The sequence below is a fragment of the Microcebus murinus genome, chromosome 8, assembly GCF_040939455.1.
Source record: "Microcebus murinus isolate Inina chromosome 8, M.murinus_Inina_mat1.0, whole genome shotgun sequence".
Taxonomy (NCBI): domain Eukaryota; kingdom Metazoa; phylum Chordata; class Mammalia; order Primates; family Cheirogaleidae; genus Microcebus; species Microcebus murinus.
In genome coordinates this window covers 33202976-33222709 of record NC_134111.1, presented here as the reverse complement: position 1 = coordinate 33222709, position 19734 = coordinate 33202976, and the positions used below count along the sequence as shown (strand labels likewise).

The 19734-nt window shown below is 39.4% G+C and overlaps 1 protein-coding gene across 16 annotated transcripts in view; it reads left to right on the top strand.

Moving 5' to 3' along the window:
- The first annotated feature begins 1397 nt into the window (after positions 1–1397).
- The window catches only part of NEB (nebulin), a 210534-nt gene continuing 192197 nt past the window's right edge, over positions 1398–19734 (top strand). For all 16 annotated transcript variants that reach the window (XM_076005535.1, XM_076005527.1, XM_076005534.1 and 13 more), the window contains exons 1-10: positions 1398–1505; positions 2116–2199; positions 2723–2787; positions 6115–6156; positions 7813–8013; positions 9811–9918; positions 10424–10528; positions 11776–11880; positions 12568–12672; positions 17376–17480. In XM_076005535.1, the coding sequence (XP_075861650.1) occupies positions 2752–2787; positions 6115–6156; positions 7813–8013; positions 9811–9918; positions 10424–10528; positions 11776–11880; positions 12568–12672; positions 17376–17480 (807 nt within the window). In that variant the 5' untranslated portion in view covers positions 1398–1505; positions 2116–2199; positions 2723–2751. The remainder of the gene's footprint in view (positions 1506–2115; positions 2200–2722; positions 2788–6114; positions 6157–7812; positions 8014–9810; positions 9919–10423; positions 10529–11775; positions 11881–12567; positions 12673–17375; positions 17481–19734) is intronic.

Here is a 19734-nt window from a genome sequence, read left to right as displayed (position 1 = left end):
TTTATATAATCTCGTACTCTTGTGCTTTAAAAAAAAATGGGCCTGTATTATTATTTTTCAATTTAATAACATCTTTTATAGTATGTCATGAATAGTAAGTCACAATTCTTCCAGTTTGCAGCTACCAAGTAAATGATCTCATATCATATAAATATCCCTTGTCATAAGACCTATGAGAACATACGAGATGAACAGGTCTAATTAGTTATATGGTAAAATTATGTTAAATTTTATCTACCTCCATATGAATCATGGAAGGGAGAGAGGTACATATGTTCGAAATATGAGATTATTTTCTAACATTTAACTTAAAAAGAACTATTACAATATGTTTAGTCTCAAATCCATACCAAGGTATAGGTGACTCACAGAGTTTTTCCTTCGGTACAGGAGCAATCCAGAAAAAGAGCAATTCTCTGTTTTGTAAGAGCTTATGATTCATCGCTATCTGTAAGGACATACAGATATACAGAAGAACTGGATTTCAAATAAAAAAGAAAAACACAGTTCAGGAGCAAAGAAAGTGTAAGAGTGAAGGACATTAGGCAAGTTGTAAGAAAATTGTTATATAATTTGTATAATACAAAGTAAATGTCTTATACTTGGATTTACCTAATACAGCATTATTTTTTCCTAGTCATCTACTGATTTCCATTTTATCTGTGCTCCCTGTTCGGAAATTGAACCCGTTTGTGTCTGCATTCACACTTTGCTTCTAGGAGCCAGGAGTCAGCTGAGTTAACAGGAAATCAGTAACTCAGTTATGAACAAGAGAGGCTCTGTATCCCTAGCAGCTAGCCTCACCTAGGGAGGGAGAGGTAATGAATGTGATTTTTGGCAACCCCTCCTGGGTTAGTAACAGAAAAATGATGGGGCCTAATCTTTCTAATTACACCCTATGGATATCTTTTCTAATGTCACCGTCAAATATTTCCACCTATAACTTCACGCATCACATTTTTAAACATTGCTTTTGCCAACTTGACGGTTTCTGCATCATATTCCTCAATTGCTCTCACATTAACACCGGTAACTCAGCTGGTGAATCTTTTGAGGGTGAGCATGTTTATCTCTGTGAAAATTGGACATACAACACACAGACAGCAGTTATGGAAAAGTGAAAACCTCTCAAAGTCATGCTTATTTTCTCCTAAATTTTTTTTTTCATGAATATGGTATTGAACGGGGCTGCAGTACCTAAGAAATTAAACCTAAATTTGAATCCTATAGGCTGGAAGTTAGGTAGAATTCCATTACATTTGAATAGTTCTAGGCAAGCAATTTGTTACCCTTTATCCTTTAGTGGAATTGATGAACAGGTGGTTTTCAGAAGATCACTCAGTATATTTAGCTTCTGAAATTTGAGCAACTCAAGATCTGATTGGCTGCTCTTGCCACATGATAATTCGGAGCCCAGGCACCACGCTGGCTCTTGCCTGGGGTTCTCAGGAGGGGAGAGTTGGGAGAGGCTTTGCTGCTGAGGAAATTTATTTGATAGACTGAAGGTAAGGCCAGTTTATGGCTTTTTCTGTAATGTTTTTTCGGGAGATGTTCCACAACTTCCCTTGAAGTATTTTTCAAGGTTTGGGGTCATAAATGGGGAAATTAGTGGCAGAAATGTGGCTAGGGACGTCTGTAACCCCCATTAGCTCACTAAGTCCCTATTAATATGTAGAGTATGTGATTAGGGTCAATTCCTACACTAACCCATTTATTGCTTGACTGAGTTGGCTTTCTTGTCTAACAAAATTTTTTTCATGTTTTGCCTTTGATTCTTTTTCCCCCTAAATATATTAGTATGGAAAAAGATCTATGTTCTACGTTCCTATATTTATCCCATTCCACTGGACTCCATTTGCCTCAGAAGGAGTGGCAGTTTCGCTAGCTTAACAAAACCAGCCACTGCGGGGTGTTGGTTTACATGGCAAACATCTCTGGGCCCAGGGACAGCTGCTCCGAGTCATCATCCACTTGTATCGAGAGTCCCACTCTCTGGTGTCAAACAGAAAAGGCCCTGAGAGATCCTTTCGTTATTTCCTGAATTAGAAGCTTAGGCCAGAGACCTACAATTTTATATGTATTTCAACCAATGCTTTAAACTTTGTTATTTTTCAGGTTTGAACAGGAGCTACAGAAACAAAAGAGAAAACCCGTTTAAGCCAATGGTGTTCGGGAAGAGAATAACCCCATTGCCTTGAGGTTTCTATTTTTCTTTTAAAATCTATCGACTGTATATGGTTTTACATATTCTCATTTAAAGCATAGGGATATACTGCAGATGGTGGGTTAGAGCAGTATAGAAAAGTAAGTCAGCCCTCTTAGAATTTTGGTGCTATGGGGAAAATTCCAGCTGAAAGCTGACCTTCCTTTCACTAAACGTTTTGCTTGAAAATGCTTTTTTATCCAAAGGTTTGAAAATTTAAATTCTCTGTTCCTAGAGTCCAAACTCACTTCCTTACCTCAATTTCCTTTTACAACTTTAACTGAATTGATCATGTAGAAGTAGCAATAGCTAACATGTTACGGAGGGCATAAGGAGAAAGAAATTGGAAGCCTCTGTTGTTTAGACCTGTATTCTAAATGTCTTCTCTCCTTTACCCTGCAAAAATAACCAAATATGTAGCATAGATTAGTTTTAAATTCTATTTTTATAATGTAATCAGATAATGTCTGTCCTGGGGTTAGATTCTAATGCATTTTCCTTTGTGCGGAATATGAAAAGTTTGTAGGTGCCGCTACTACTCCGGGAAAATGGCAGATGACGAAGAATATGAGGAGGTGGTGGAGGTAAGATAAAGACAAATCGACAGCCACATATTTTGTGTAGTGACAATCAAAGCCGGGTAGGTGAGTTAATCATTCGAAAAATACATTGTCTATTATAACTTCACAAAGAGTCATCATTAAAGCATAAGAAAGGAATATCTTGCGTTCAGCTTCACTATAATTATGTGGGATTTAGAATTGAAAGGAAATATCACTGTTTGCCACTTTTGCTTTTCTTTAAACTCTCAAAAAAAACAAAAAAACAACAAAGACTGGGGTAAAAGTGGATTTTAATTTGTCTTCTAAAACTACTTTCTTCTCCTATGATCAAAGAGACAGAGGCAACGAAGAGAAAGGTCTGAAAACTGAAGTCTGTTTCTTAGTGTCTGCATAGCCACAGAGAAAAAAAAGTTACTCCTTATTCATCGCTTCAACAAGTTGGTTATAGATAGGACAATATGAGATAAATATTGGGAATAATCATACATATGAGATTATATGCATGTATGAAATTTTATATATATATGTGCACCCATGTTCATGGACACACACACATATAAATAAATTCATAAAGGTCACAAGTGACAGTTGGAGTCACACTTTTCCACTGACTCCATTATCTTTCCCCAGGGGAACAAGACCAGCTTTTGCTTTTGAATTTTGAGTAAGAACAAAGTTCATAGTAGGTATCTGGAAAGATTACCTTTGACTTATTGGGGGACATCTGACACATTTTACAAAGTTATTAATTGTTAATTTGATATTTAATCCTTGTGTTTTTATCATGTTATGGTTTTTTGTCACCAGCTCTTACCTTTAGCTTCACATTCTAGAAATAAAATATAAGGGCTTGGAACTATAATCCATATAAATACATTGCCATGAATCTGAATGTGCTTAATAATTACCAATTAATGATGATGATCTAAACATATGAATATTTCCAAGTACCTAAGGTACTTGGAGGCAGTTTTGAAAATCTCTGTTTTTTAATAAAGACTGACATTAACTAAAAGATCTGCCCAGAACCAAATTCCAGATTACAGTGCCAAAATTTGTCTTTGGAAATTACTTTAGTGACCAGTCTATATTTAGATGAAGGAAATTTTATTTTATTCTATGAATAAAATCGCTTTTATTACTGAAGAATATGAAAAGAAAAAAACCCAGAATGAATCTCATACACTGCAACATTCAACCTCTCTGGCCACATCTTTCATGCTCAATATTATCACTAGTATGCATTTTACTTATGTCCCCAAGGGTCAGAATAATCACTATCAAATGCTAACACTATAAATTAAATTGTCTTCCGTATGATGCTAATACCAGGAATACTTTTTAGGCTTCAACTTAAATATCCTTGTCTTTCTTAAGATAATTGTATTCATTTGCCACTGGAAATTTTCCTTAGTGCTAGACTTGATTGATTTAACTAGATGTCATAAAAAATGCAGGGGGCTATTTTTAGGTGTCCCATCCTTGCCATTTTGTTCTTATTACTGCTTCTGAGTCTGACTAGCAGGAGATAAACTAATAGAGTGCCTGCCAGAGAGTGTTGAACTGAGGTCTCTTTGATCTCCCAAGGGATCATGAGAATGGGATTGTAGCAGATTTGCAAAAATGGTTAGGGAAGAGTTCAGAAAATAGAGAGGAGCTAGCTTTAAAAATATATCTCCTAGGGATCTTGGACATCTGAAATAAAATTTTACTGTCACTCTCTACTCAAACTTGGAAAGAAAGAGAAAGAAGCAAGGATGTACTATCTAATTAGTGGCACAGATCTAAAAAAAAAAGTGAGATTTGGCATATAAGTTAATGCCAACCACTTGAATAATGTTGCCTTTTTTACAAGCTTAATTCTAAGATATATTTACCAATGGTGAGAGTGCAGCAAAGGTAAAATTGGATAGCTGCCAAAGAGCTGCTTTTACTTGGATGCTGAGAAAATCCAAAGTAGTTATGAATCTTTCATTTTAGTTCAATATTTCTTCTCGAGCCACTTATGTTTTGTGTGGACAGAGGAATGGCTCCATGCGGCATCAGCGTCAAACAATATTTCCTGAAGTGTCCAAATGGTGTTTCTCGTGTGCTGAAGTCACAACTGTGAAAGAGCAACTCTCTGTCCTGGGACAGCTTGCAATTACTGTCGCTATGTATAAGGACACACAAACAGAATTAGATTTTAAATTAAAAAAATAGCACAAGAACAAAAAAAAATGCACAAGAACAAAAGACATTAGACAAGTTTTATACAATTATTCCTCAAGGTGAGATACAGCAAGTGACCTATGGACAACAGTTAAATAATTTGGCGATGGTTTTCCCCTCCCCTCATGTACTGTACATGTTTTGGTGCCAGTGATAAGAAAAATGAAGCAAAAAGTGTCACAGATTTTGTTGACTGAGAAAATGAACCCCGTGTTTCATTTTATCCCTTTCCCTATCCCTGTGTGGCTTGACCTACAGAAGCCTTTCCTTCTGTTCACCCCGCAGAGCTGGGTGAGGCTGGGGGCAGGATTCCTCTCTCCTTACACATCTGAAAGCAAATGTCAGCCAGTTCCTATCTGCATCTATTTATTGCTGGTGATGTCATAAGCAGAACAAAAGTAGGCTCGGTTTCATATCCAGTCTACAGGCACCTCAGGGCCACCAGTGGCCATGGCAGCCTCCCTTTCCCACATTTCGCAATGAGGAATCTTCCCCTGGTTCCTTCCTTCCCTTGGCATGTGCCAACAGTCATCTTAGCACCTGGTTTAGAACCATCATGCTGTTATTGAAAAAGGACTGACCCATTACTCCAGAAGAAACACTTATTACTAAGTAATCGGGAGGGTGTAGGAATCACTGAGATATGTATATGGTTTGGGGTCTTACTGTTTCCATGATACATTCCATCTCGAAATTTATTCACACTCCGTTTTCAGTTGTGTCTTATTGTTAGTTAGTAAACAGTGAGTTTTATCACAGTTCTTCTTCCCAGCCCCCACACTCAGGATCTTTTATTATTGTTTTCTGTTTTCAGCAAATTCTATCTCGGGGATCATAAGAAAAAATTTTACCTGTCCCTGTACAATGGCTTCCCCTCATTACAAACCAGCCTCAGACACTTTTCTCATCCCTCTGCATCTCTGCGTCCAATCTTAGGGCATTCCCTTCAGCTTTCCTGAAGTATCATAAAGGGAAATGGGGTTTCAAAGTCTGAACAGGCTCCCTCACTTACTCCCTCCCCGCAGATATTCCAAACCAGCTCAGCTAGCGAAGTCACCTAAGTGGTTCAGCTGGGGCAAGGGAGAGGTGACTTCTGCTCTTGGTTCTCATGACGATGCCTCTGTGCTCTGTTTGCAGTACTACACAGAAGAGACAATTTACGAAGAGGTGCCAGGAGAGGTAAGGCCCCGTCCACACACGCATGAGCTACATTCTCATTAAAGCAGGAAGAGCCTTCTCCTGTCTCAGACTCCCAAGGCCACAAAGATGGCGAAGGAGATTATCCGAGAGAAGGCCCTTCACCCCACCTGGGCCCTGAAGTTGGTGGTTAAAGCACAAAATGTTACCTGTTTGACAGGTTATGTCACCGTTTTGCTATTCAATGTACTCAGGCAGGCTGGGGATTGTTTCCCATTGCTCCTGCGGTATTTTTCGTGTAGATGGTGCAAATTTGGTTAGTGTCAGTGGTCATCATCACTCTCTGACTGCAGCAAGAGGGATGGCCTGGGCCTTGGCCTTGTGATTGGCATAGAGACCAGCAGTTTTCACTGTGCAGAGTTGTAACTCATAGGCCACCATCTCTGCCGCCAGGGACGGTCCCCCCAAGGCTTGGTTCCTGATGATGCATTGAAATGTTACTCAGATTTTAGCACGTTGGGAATTCTGAGAAAACCATTCCCATAAATATTCCAAGTTGGAACTCCCCCCCCCCCCCAAGGTGAACTACCTCTCTCATGCTTCATTTTGTGCATGGAGCTGTTTCTCTTCGAGCATGACAAACAGCCATACAGGTGGTTCACTGTGAAGCCTGCTCAGAGAGCCTGTGACCGCAGGAAAACTAACGTCTGTAGATGCTGTAACTTGGTTAGTTTCTCACAGTCCATTATGCATTAGCGCTAATTGGCAGAAAGCAGCCTATTAGTAATGATCTGACGACACTACGAGGAGTGCTCGTGAATGTACAGTTCCCTTACTAGGTTCTCTTTGCATAATGGATGCTAGAGCTCTTCCTTTGGTACTGATGATATTAGATGTGAAGAAAACGATACTGTGAGATGGATTGAAGACTTGGGATCCTTATCTTCTTTCCTTATATACAGTATTTTTAACCTTGGACTAGACCCAAACTTTGAGTCTTAGCTTCTTCCACTATAGCGTGTTGTAATTTCCCTCCCAGTACATAGATAGGACTGTTCTGAGGATAATTAACCCATTATGTTGTCATCATTATTCCTGTCCACCTAAGCATTTATTAGTGCAAATGGCACTCCAGTTCATGTTAATTAATGGATTAAGCCAAGAGAATGGTAATCTCTTATAACACTGATGTGATTCATTTTTTTAACAGTGCATTATTCTTTGTCTCTTTCTACCGTGGAGAAAGCCTCAATTGCCTGCAGAACAAGCAACCATTTTTCTCTTAGTCACTTAAAAGTTAAAGTCAAGAATTTGAGCTTCATTTGATTGTCTTAACCTTTTGTTTCCCAATCTCAAGTTTGCTTTTTACTTTACCTAGACAACTTAAGAATATTTTCAAATGTTTAAGAATTTTTTATTTCTGATTTTAATCTTACCTTGAAGTATTTGAGTGTCTTTCTGCAAATGCAATTTTAAGGTGATGTTGTAAATTCATAAGGCGTAACCTTTTAACTCCATACCATCTCTACCGATCACCATTCTGATTTATGTAAAATAATGTGCCTTCATATGGATAGAGTGCGTGGTTTGGCCAATTTTAGATATGGAGAAGTAACATCAGGAATGTGAATTGGAGTTAGAATAATATATATCAAGATTATTTTCATCACAATGTTGTACTACATGTTAACTTTTCAGACAATAACAGAATACTATGAAACTACGACTACTAGTACATCTGACTATGAGCAACCAGCAACTTCCAGACCAGCCCTGGCACAGCCAGAACCGGCAAAGCCAGTGGAGAGGAAGAGGGTCATCCGGAAGAAAGTGGACCCTTCAAAGTTCATGACCCCCTACATTGCACACAGTCAGAAAATGCAGGATCTTTTTAGCCCAGTAAGTTTCAAACAACTTCTACTAACCCTGTTTTATTGTTGAGAAATTACTGATCTCAATCAACTCTGTTTTGCATGCTGGCTGGATTTTGTTTCTCAATCTTGTATGAATCAAAAACTTATTTTGCAAAAATATAAGCTCTTGTGACTCTTGAATCTTCCTTTTATGCAACTCATTTGTAATATTATAGCATCAGAGAAAGTATTCTTATTAAAATCAATGAGATTATTTCTGCAAAATAAACATTATAAGGCAATTATAAAGCATTTAGTGGTGTTTAATCACTATTAGTTAGAAAGATGAAATCAGAAATATAAATTTAATTGAGGTCTGTTTAAGGAAACTACATAACATATATTTAAACTATGAGCAAAATAGCCTTTAAGTAGACTAGGTGACAGTATATAAAAAGGTCTCTAAGAGGTGTATGGTGAAGAAGAACATGTAGTTTAGAAAACCAAGATCAGGCTAAGAACTCATTTGAAATTGAATTGTGTGACTCTGCCTTAGAACAGTGGTTATTAACCATGGCTGCACATTGGAACCCCCAGGAGCCTTAAAACTACTGATGCTCAGGCCACTCTAGTTTAATTGGTCTGAGGTTGAGACCTGTGCACAAAGATTTTTAAAAACTGCCCATGTGATTCTAATGTGCAGCCTGGGTTGAGAATCCTTGCACTTGATGGCCCCTAGTCCTTAAATACACATGAATAGTCTATAAGGTACACTGATTGCCAGCAGATTTAGACCCATTTCAACAGACCTAATTTATTGATTGTCCACGTTAGGTTGAAGTCTTGCTGGGTGGCTTGATTGTGTGTCCTCTGGAGGCTTAGAAAAAGGAAAGGTAGCTCAGGGGAACACTGGATTATGTAGGACTAAATTTTGTGTCAAAAGCATCCTGTTGTGGTTGGTCAATAAATATTCACTTTTAGTTAAGTATTAACTCCTGGAGACTATTTGGTATATTTGCAGTTCAGAGCCTTGAATGATCTAAGACTTAGGTTTCTAAAAACAAAGTTTTCTTTCCTCCTTTATTGCTGCAGTATTCATCAAAGATAGAAAATGTTTTGAGTCAATTTATTGCCATAAAATCGCATTAATTCAGATGCTATGAAGCTAGAATTTCTGATATGCTAATCAGAATGTTGGCAAAGGTCTATAATATTTTTAAAGTGGTTAGTAACTAAGTCAATAGTATAATTTAGATAGTTGACTACTTCACTCAAGAGTACTCTTAAAGCATTTGTAATGATAATTATGCACATTATTATTAAAGCAAGAATCCATTGTGTAGTTAGCAGAAACAATAAAATTGCATTTCTTTACAAAATACTCTATCATTCAGACTTTCCATTAATTCAGCTAATGTCTCAGCTATCCAAACCACTGCAACTTCTGAATTAAAATTTTTTGCATTGTATTAGCAATCAAATCTTTTCAGACTTAACTCAATTTCTTCATTTATTTTCTAAAATAATTGAGGTTCAGGCTTTTTATATGTGCATTCAGACAAAAAAATAAAAACCATTGAGAGAATCATTTTAGGGCATTTCCAAGACAATAGTCTGTAATAAATTTGTACTGCTTCCAGGATCCTACCATGTTTAGGAAGAACAATTAAATCTATTTTAGTTTTTGCTGAGAGTCAGGGTAAGGGATAAAAAGAAAGCTATTACAATCGATAATTGTTATAACTTGGAGGATTTTTTAAAATCAGATAGGCATGCATATGTTGCCTGAAACTTCTGCTGCTGTCTTGTCAGGTTTTAGGCTAATTTCTGACATTCTTTTCAGAATAAATACAAGGAGAAGTTTGAGAAAGCAAAAGGACAGCCATACGCCAGCACAACCGATACCCCAGAACTTCGCAGAATCAAGAAAGTACAAGATCAACTCAGTGAGGTGGGCTGCACTGCTGAAAGAAAGGAGAGAGATACTTCAAAAACATGCCCACCACTGGGGATTGTGTAAATACGTGTAATGGGATCTAAATACGTGTAATGAGAATTAGGAGTTGAATTAATATGAGCTAGTCCAGAAATCTAGAAAAAGCATTGGCTGGAGATTATATTGCTGTCAATGAGAACCCAAAGAGACTTCTAAAAGCTTGGCTTAGCAAGTTAGCTTAAGAGAAGACTGTGAGGTGGAAACTGCAACCCACTGTGGTCCTCCATGTTGGAGCACAGCGAGGCCAAGGAGCAGCAGGTGGAAACTCAGCCAGGAACACGGACGTGCAGGTTTTCTGTGGATCTTTGATGATCACGGTTTTCTAGCTAAAATGCAGGAACTTTCCTTTGCGATGCACATAAAGAGTCGTTAAGTTAATGCTCTTTGGTTGTAAGATATTCTTTAATACGCTCACATGTTTATGCCTGTTCTGAACTCTAATTGTGCATTATTTCTGCAGGTTAAGTATCGAATGGATGGCGATGTTGCTAAAACTATCTGTCACGTAGACGAAAAAGCAAAAGATATTGAACATGCAAAGAAAGTGTCGCAGCAAGTCAGCAAGGTAAGGCCATGGTATTGTCGGCTGGATTACTCCATAGCATGTGTAGTACCTTCGAGTTGTCTTAGAGGAGAAGACTGGATGGGCCCGGTCCTGCACACCAGGCCACGGGCAGTGTGAATCCAATGCCCACATATATCAAGGAGGCTGCACAGATGACTGAAGTGGCTTGTAAGAGCTAAGGGTGGAGTGAAGGGTCCATGCCCTGCCCAAAGAGGCAACTGTGGCTCAGCTCCAGGCAGTCACTGCACAGATTGTCACCAGAATCTCTTATTTATTTTTCTAAAGAAGTTGAGGAGCTAAATTTTCATGAAGAATTTCCAAATTTCAAATGTAGGCAACTAATTAAAAACATTTTAAAATACCATACAAATCAAAAGAAACACGTATGCCTGCCAAATTGAGTCAATGACTGATCGGTTGCAACCTTTGAAAGAAATCTATAGGGAATTACTAGAGACAATGTTTGGCTGCATATGGATTTTTACACATGTTTTAATAAATCAGTGGCCTCCCAGTAATCAAAGATGCATGATTTGGAACCGCTATGCTAGTCATTTTGCAGTAGAAAGCTGAGTGTGAGAGATCAGTCAACACTTATAGAAATGGGTAAATGACAAAATTGATAAGATCCCTGGAGTCACTTCTACAAATGCAGTTCTTCAATCAAAACGTCCAAGCACTTTCGTGGACTTGATAATGGAATTTTAAGCAAGGGCAAATTTGTATGTAAATTAGGTGCAACTGACTTCATTGTTTAAAAGGTTTTATTATATTTTCATAAAGAATAAGTATACTTCTGTTTTTCAGAACTCTGTCTTTTGAGGAGAATATCAATATATTTTGACTCAGTAGGGAAATACTAATGAATGTGGTTCTTGTAATACTTTCCTTAGGGGGGAAATGTCTTCTTGTCACAACCCTTCTCGAGGTTTTGAATTTTGAAGTTCATTCAATAATTACCATTAAATATTTTATTCATATGAGGTTCATCTGAAAAAAAAAAAACAAAAAAAAAAGAAATCTATAAGGAATTAGAATCATGATTTAGTTAAAAAAAATTAAAATTTTCAAACAAAAGCTTACTACTGCAGGAAAAGTATTGCAGGACATCAACATGGTCAATGTTTTCCTAGTAAAACACACTGGGGAGCCTTTGTGTGAGGACCCCTTGGCAGCTCTCCCTTTGCTAAGTCCTCATGCTCTTGGGTGAATCATCGAGCCGCAGATCCTCTGCTTTTTCTGTCTAGGTTTTATACAAGCAGAACTGGGAAGACACCAAGGATAAGTACCTGCTTCCCCCTGATGCCCCTGAACTTGTCCAGGCCGTTAAGAACACAGCCATGTTCAGTAAGGTAAGGGCTTCTGCTTCATCGCACGTCTATCTTCCTATGTCACCCCACCATGGACTTTAGAGTGACACTTGATGATCTGGAATGCAGTTCCCCAAGCTTTTCGTGAGTAGCTTTGGGACATAGGGGACCGTAGCGGTGGAGCTTGGCAAAAGGAACTGTGAGGGAGTCTCCTGGGCAGGGTGGTGGAGAGAGTACTTCTGTGCAAGATGAGGGCGGGGAATATCTGGGGGAAAGGAAGATGCACCCGAGAAGATGCAGCTGAGAGATCCACAAAGGGATAGTTTAAATTTTTTCTGTAGACCCTGTGCTACCCTTGGGATACCCCTGGCCGTTCCTCTCATTAGAGGTTTATGTTGTGACGGACTCTATGTGAAGTGCTTCCTGGTTACAAGTGTAACTGCAGTAGCACTTGTTGCAGGAGGCAGGTAAAGTCCCAGAGAAGAGAGGAAACAAAATCAGGCACATCTGCCACTCTGAAACTAAGACCTGCCAGGAGAAGCAGGTCACGCTATTAATAAAAATGACTTGGATTGGATGGAAAGGGGGAGGTTATCTGTGGATTTCACTTACCTTTGCTCTCACCTTGCCCTTGGTTCTTTATGCCATTGATGGATGAAATTCAACATTATGTATTTCGTGTATGCGTGATCGCACCTTCTCATAACTTTTCACTCTTTTCTGATTTAGAAACTCTACACTGAAGACTGGGAAGCAGACAAAAGTTTGTTTTACCCCTACAACGACAGCCCGGAACTGAGGAGGGTTGCCCAAGCCCAGAAAGCTCTCAGTGATGTAAGTGAAGCGTGCTTTGCACCACTTAGGTGTGCGGAGTTGGGAAAGCTTGAATTACAACTTCTGGCCAGATGTTCACTGCGATTGTTCTTTGGAAAAGACTAAATGCCATATGGCATAAGAGCACACCTAGAATCGATATAATTTATGATGTCTAATTTAAATTAGATATAATTTATACTTCATGTTAAATATAATTTAGTCTAATTCCCTCTTCTTGTAGGTGATGACCCTGAGTCTAAGGTTGCATAGATAGTTAGTGATACAGCTCAGATCTGTGATCCCAATATTCTTCCCACTATAGCATGAATCCTTCTTTCCCGTTGGCTCTGACTGAAGTAGTTCTGTGACAATAGAGTGACATTAAGAAAAAAAAAAAACTATTGGAATCACAGATACCTTTCCAAATCTATTAAATAAACAATGTTGTCAAAGGTTTCTGCCTTGCTATCCTAATCGCCAAGCTTGAATTCGGGTGCAGCTCCCTTTTTCTGCATGGGCGTCCTGACTGGTAGCCTCGTGTTTGAGTAGTTATCTCACAAAGAGCTCTTGCCATCAGTGCACATAGAGGATATTTCAGAGTTAGCAAAAAATCAATAGTCCCATTTGCCAGAATTTTAATATCCTAGACATTGAATATGGTATATTAGAGGAACTGAAAAGGCCTGATAGAGTCCTCAGGTTTGAAACCAGCGGTGGCAGCAGAGAGCCTCACTTGGGTTTAGTACTTCCCTTTGTTTTGAGGTACTTTATTGCTTGACTCTTGAATTTCCCAGAGGTCATATTGAAAATCCAGACCACTGCTCTAGTCTTTAGCAGAACTCTATTTTATAAAATGACAAATTATTTGACATACAATTGTCAGCTGGACCCCTAGAATCTCTTCTACTCAGCCAGATTTAACTAGCTAGTTGAGACTGATTAGGATTACTTCCAAAGGATCCTAGGGCCCCATCTTCTCCTGAACCAAAATTATACAGACTCATTGATGGTGTCTCTACCTTTTAGGTTTAATTTTTGTTGCCACTCATTCAATATTATCTGCAAGTTTAGCGTGCATATTTTCTATCCCACTTTCCATGTAATGTGGTTAAAATATGGCACAGATACATTCCTATCCTTCCATAAGTATGTTAGGAAATAGAGAAGGCATAACAAAATTTTGAAGTCATCTAGTACATGGTAATTTTTAGGGTGTGGGTACCTCTTGCTTTCAAGATTAGCTTTTCAGTTCTGTATCTCATGGATTCCTGATATTGTTGTGTGGTCTTTATCAAGTGATCAACAGTTACTTATTGGAAGTCCATTATGAAAGTCCATACCTGGCAGGTTAGAAAACTACTCCAAGAAGTTTTCATCCTTTCTTCTGAGAATTTGTAATCAGGCTGGCAAAACAAAAGTGTCATATATTAAACAACAAGCAAAAATTTAAGATCAAAACAAAGCCCAACAGTCTAATTCTTGCTGTGAGAAAGATAGGACCTGTGTGAGTAATCAGAGAAGGCCACGTGGAGGTGGTGATCCTGAGGGCATGGCAGGGGATGAAGAAGAAAGGCATTTAAAGTTGAGGGAGCCCTTGAAAAAGGGACAGAGGTGATGTTGAATCTGGAGTTTTAGGGGACAAAGGAAGTGAATGGCGTGGGTGCCTTGTTTGCAGGGCATTTCCAAAAATGCAGAGGCTGGAACTTGAAAATGAGATCAGTCATTTAAATGGATCAGAAGCATGATGGGGGCAAAGGAGAGGAAGAAAGGAGTCTGAAGGTAACAAGTATTAATGACATTGAACATCAGAGATGAAGGAGAGAAAGAAGCCATAGAGGAGTTTCTGACCATAGACCAGTAGTCTGAACAAATAGTGGCTCAGCTGGTGAAGATGCATTAATGGCGAGAGAAACAGAGTTGAGATAATGGACGCAACATACAGATTAAAGCATCCTATGGATAAATTAGAAATTTGGTACCATTGCACAGCTGTGAGATCAGGACAAAAATGAATATTTGAGAGTCATCAGAACAAATGTGATAACTGAAGACAGGAAAAGGTACGAGAGAAGCAGAAGAGTGCATGGCCAAGGGCAGAGCTTGGGAGGACATCCACACTTAGGGCATCTGGAAAGGAACCAGCAAAAGGATGAGGGAACAAACAGAGAAGTTGAAGGGGGACCAGAAAATGCCATGTCATGTAGGCCCTGCGAGAGGTTTCCAAGAAGACACTTAATCGCCCACTGTCTCCCTTTATCCATAAAATGGAAGGAGAAAGAGTTGCCTCCATGCCATGCTAGTGCTGTGGACTTTGAAATGTTGGCCATGACTTTTGAGCTATGACAGTGGAAGACATAATGAAGAAGAATATACAATAATGCTGTGGAACCTTCCCCACCTTTCCTCAGAAGGACCTGGCAGTTAAGGCATAGCTTTTATTTTTATTGCAGACCAAGTATGCACTCAGTATCAGATTACTGCCATGCCTATTAATACTGTAGTCAGCACCATGAACTTCTATGCTTACCGGGCATAAGACCCTAAGCCAGCTGTTGTTCACAGAACATACCACTGGATAGACATGTAGATTTCTGGCTAAGGACTTGGGTTTAGAGGTTCTCTCTCCCTCTCCTGTACTTTCTTCCTGCGTCCCTCTTAACCTTAGCATGTTTCCCTTATTGGCTAAGTAGAGACTAACTATTAATACTTTGCACACGCTAAGAGAATCTTTAGGCTGATCCAGAGTACAGAATTTTAACTAGACAGAATTCTGAACAAGGTTCCTGAGAAATTAGGGCTTCTAGATCTGATTTCTCTGAAAGTTCTTGACAGGATGTCATACTTAATAAGCATTTGTCCTGTTCGAATGTTGCTTTCTCCCTAAGGACTTAGCCAGCCATGGAAAATCAAGTTGCCCTACGCCTAAAATAAAGTCTTTACTTACAAGAAGTTAAACAGCGGAATTTATACAAACACATTTTTAAATCTTTTGTATTCCAATTGATTTAATGTTCATGAAAGCTTTTGTTATAGATGCTGGGTAAATATTATTAGGGTAAAATATAGTTAGATTTGGTCAAAGTATGAAGATGATTGGGACCTTGGAATGATCCAACTTCTTTACTTTATAAATAAGAATTCTGCCACATGGAAGGAAAAGTAGTCTGTAGAATTTGTGTAGCGGAAGAGCAGGGAGGATAATTTTCCTTTTCAGACTACCGCTGGGGCCTCAGTGTATCAGACACACGTTCAGAAATGAATCATTGGTCCCTCGCTCTAGTCTGGTACTGTGCAGGCCACAGGGTTCCCAATGAGTGGACACATCCTCTGCCACGCCAGATTCACAGTCCAAGGAGGGACAAACATGTGAACAACCAGTTGCAGTGTCATCTAGTAACTCCTTTTAAGAAGATAAGGGCCCACCTGAGTGAGACCCCAGGAGAAGTTCATCGCATCTGCTTCAGGAGTCAGGGAGGGGTCCGGAGGGGGCATCGTGCCTGTCCTGAGCCGTGAAGAGGGAGCAGCAACTTGCAGACAGAGGAGGAGAGGAAGTGTAGCGTGTGTGAGGTCCTGAGGCATTTGAGGGCTTCATGTGTCTGGGGACCCGAGAAGAGTTCTGCATTGTGGGAGGCAGGGGTCACAATGGGTGGAAGAAAAAGCCAGAGGAGTCAGTAATGAAGAAAGAAATGAGAGCAGGAATGAAGTGGATGTATGAGTTATGGATACTGTATTTATTTGAAGGTGATAGATGGAGGCCTTTTATAGGGTTCAGGGAAGGGGCTAATGAAGAGGGAGAGGTGTAAGCTATGGGAAGGAGAAGGAACAACTGATTGAACTGGGTATAAAAGAGGTGCCAGAGGGGATGGCACCTGGTGTGGGAGCCTTGTTCTGCGAGGGGCGGGCGTAGCAGGAGTGAGCATGGGCAGGAGTGAGACAGGTGCTTGCCCTCTCTTCACTCTATAGACGAGGAAGCTGAAAGTAAGATGGAGTTAATTGGGGACTTAAGGACAGTGTTGAGTTTTATACTAGCCACTGGGAGAAGGAACCAACCAGAGACACAGCATGGGATGTTCAAGCTTCATCGAAGGCAAATGGACAATTGAAGCCACAGTGTATTGGGCACAGAGCCCTAAGCAGGCTGTTGTTCTCAGAACATACCACTGGGTAGGCATGTAGACTTTAGGCAAAGTGCTTGGGTTCAGAAGCTCCCTGCCTGGTACTTCTTCCTGCATCCCATTTAACTATATTTACCGTGTTATCACTGCTCAATTCATAGAGTTGTGTGTTTTTTCTTCAGTAGCATTCAGCATCCTGGGTATAAGAAACAGAGGAAGTAGATGGTTGAGTTGATCCAAAGCTGAGGGTTTGTTAAATGGGTGTGAAAAAAAGACGAGAGATCGGGAGTCAAGGATACTGGTTAAAAGAATAATTGCTATTACAACTCATGGTATGGAAATGTATGGGAGGAAATAGGTCTAGGGCTATGAGTCGTGCAGAGGAGGGAAAATTCAAAGAATTAGAAATCACTAGTAAGACTGAGAGCAAGGGCATGTCACATCTATGAAGATAAATTATGGTCACGTGGTATATTTTTGAAGTCTTAAAATTTAAGACTTCAAATAAAGATGAAAATACAGTGTTTTTCAAAAATGCCAACAAATGAGACATGGGACATAAATAATTTTCTGTGGCTCATGAGCACCCCTGTCTTATTTTTTCAGGTTGCCTACAAAAAAGGTCTCGCTGAACAGCAAACTCAGTTCACACCTCTGGCCGATCCTCCAGAGATAGAATTTGCCAAGAAAGTAACCAGACAAGTGAGCAAGGTAAGCAAACAGAGCTGGGACATTGTCTCCCTTCAAAGCCCTGCCTAATCATTTCAGCCGTCAGAAAAAGTAACTAAAGGCAAACCTAAAGACAGAACATAAACACTAAGAGTATTTTTACATATGACCCCCAAAATCTCTACAGCAAAAGCAATACACCCATGAACATCACGAACTCTGTTAATGAATGTATAGCCAGCTTGATGACTCGGTAATTAAAAAATGTGAAAGCTACCTTTTGAAAACAGAACTTATGTCTTAATGTCACTTGACATTCTTACTTCTAAGAGTTCTACTAACAGAGTAGGCAAGTTAACCACACCCTTGCATGAGAATCTGGTTTAATTCAATGTGAAGACCTCATATAGCTGGATACTGTCAGTCAGACTTGGACAATTCAGAAAGCACGAGTGGCTCCCAGACAGAGTTTAACTGACAGCAGTGGGCAGTGCACCGAGTAACTTTTAAAGCCCTAGCAAACGGCTTAGTCTGCCTATATTTAGACTGGTAAACTAGCTCTGAGGAATGCAGCCCTGTCAAGGAATGCAGAGAGACAGATGTTCAACTGATGAAAATGCCCATGTTAAATTCCTATTTTACATTGGTCTAAACCAGGCCACTTTCTCCTGGGATTTTGCTGCTTTTAAATACCTTTCTTTGCCCTCTCTGGAGCTGAGTCTCAGTTTGGTTGTCTGCTTGAATTTTGATGGAATTTCAAGATTTCTATCTTGTTTAAGTATTTATTAGGGAAAACATTTGTCTAGCAGAGGAAAAGGAAGAAAAGATATGGATGATACATCTATCTGGTGATGATTTTTAGCATCTGATATTGTACATTGCCTAACTGTGTAACCAGGGGCTATTTGGATAAGGGATCTAGTAAGTATAATAAAATTTCAGTAATAGAAATCCCGCCAACCTGAAATATTGCCCAGGGCTAAGCAGAAATTAATTTTAGAACTGCGCATAAAGAGATAGTCTACTGAAAGTGTGGACATTGTAAATAAGATAGGGGAGAAGGACAATTTATCTTTTTGGAAGAAAAAATAAAAAGGTGTTTTCAAGTGGTCATTTAGTAAGAAAAAGTAATCTATTTTTCAATTTTTATTTAAAGAGTATTTTAAAAGATATCCTTTACCTTATTTGAGTATGCAGTATAGGTACTTAAAAGTGATTTTTAAAAAATCACTTTGTTAGTCCTCTATAATCATTCTCTCCAGCGATTTAGACTTGCCAGACAGCTTAGAGCTGTTCTCTTCAGTATCATAGTGACTAGCCACACATGACTAGTGAGCACTTGAAATGTGACAAGTACAAACTGAGTATATCAGTGAGCTTACGCTTCTCTAAAAAAGTACCTACCACAGGCAGGGTGGCTTAAACAACTGACATTTATTTCTCACAGTTCTGGAGGCTGGAAGTCCAAGATCAAACACTCACTTTCTGGTGAGGGCCCCCCTTCCTAGTTTGCAGACAGCCACCTTTTCGTTGTGTCCTCACATAGTGGAGACACAAGGGGAGCTCTGGTCTCTTCCTCTTCTTACAAGGACACTAATCCCATCATGGAGATCCCCCACCTTCATGACCTCTTCTAAACCTAACTACTGCCCACCTCTAACTACCATCACACTGAGGGTGAGGGCTTCTACATATGAATTTGAGGGTGACACAAAGTTCATCCCACAACATTCAGAGTCCTATATGTGAGACATGTATACTGGATCCTGAATACTTAATATGAAAAAAAATGTGAAAAATAGCTCATTATTTTTGCATTGATTACTTGTTGGAATGTTAATATTTTGTATTCTACTGAGTTAAGTGAAATACATTAGTAAAGTTCATTTCCCACCTGTTTCATTTTACATTAAAAAAAAATGGCTACTAGGATGACTTGTATTATATGTCCCTTGTACTGCACCACTCTAGTTAGGTCAGGGGACAGTGCTGGGTACTTTGAAAGCATTGCCAGACCTGGGTTTGCCCTTGTGGAATAATAATATGAGCTAAAGGGGAGGGTGACTGTGGATGAAGGTCACCAGATTTGGCCATGGTGACATCATTCATCTCAGTCTTACCTGGATTTCAAAGTTCCTAATGACTACTATGCATCCAAAATAAGTCATGCTGGCGAGCAATGCTCATGATAGTTAGAAGTCCATCCAACAACAAACCGAGAGTGATTTATCTGTGGGACTGTCTACCCTTCTCTTAAATTCTTCCCCACTCCCAAGCAGCTTTGACCCATGTTTCA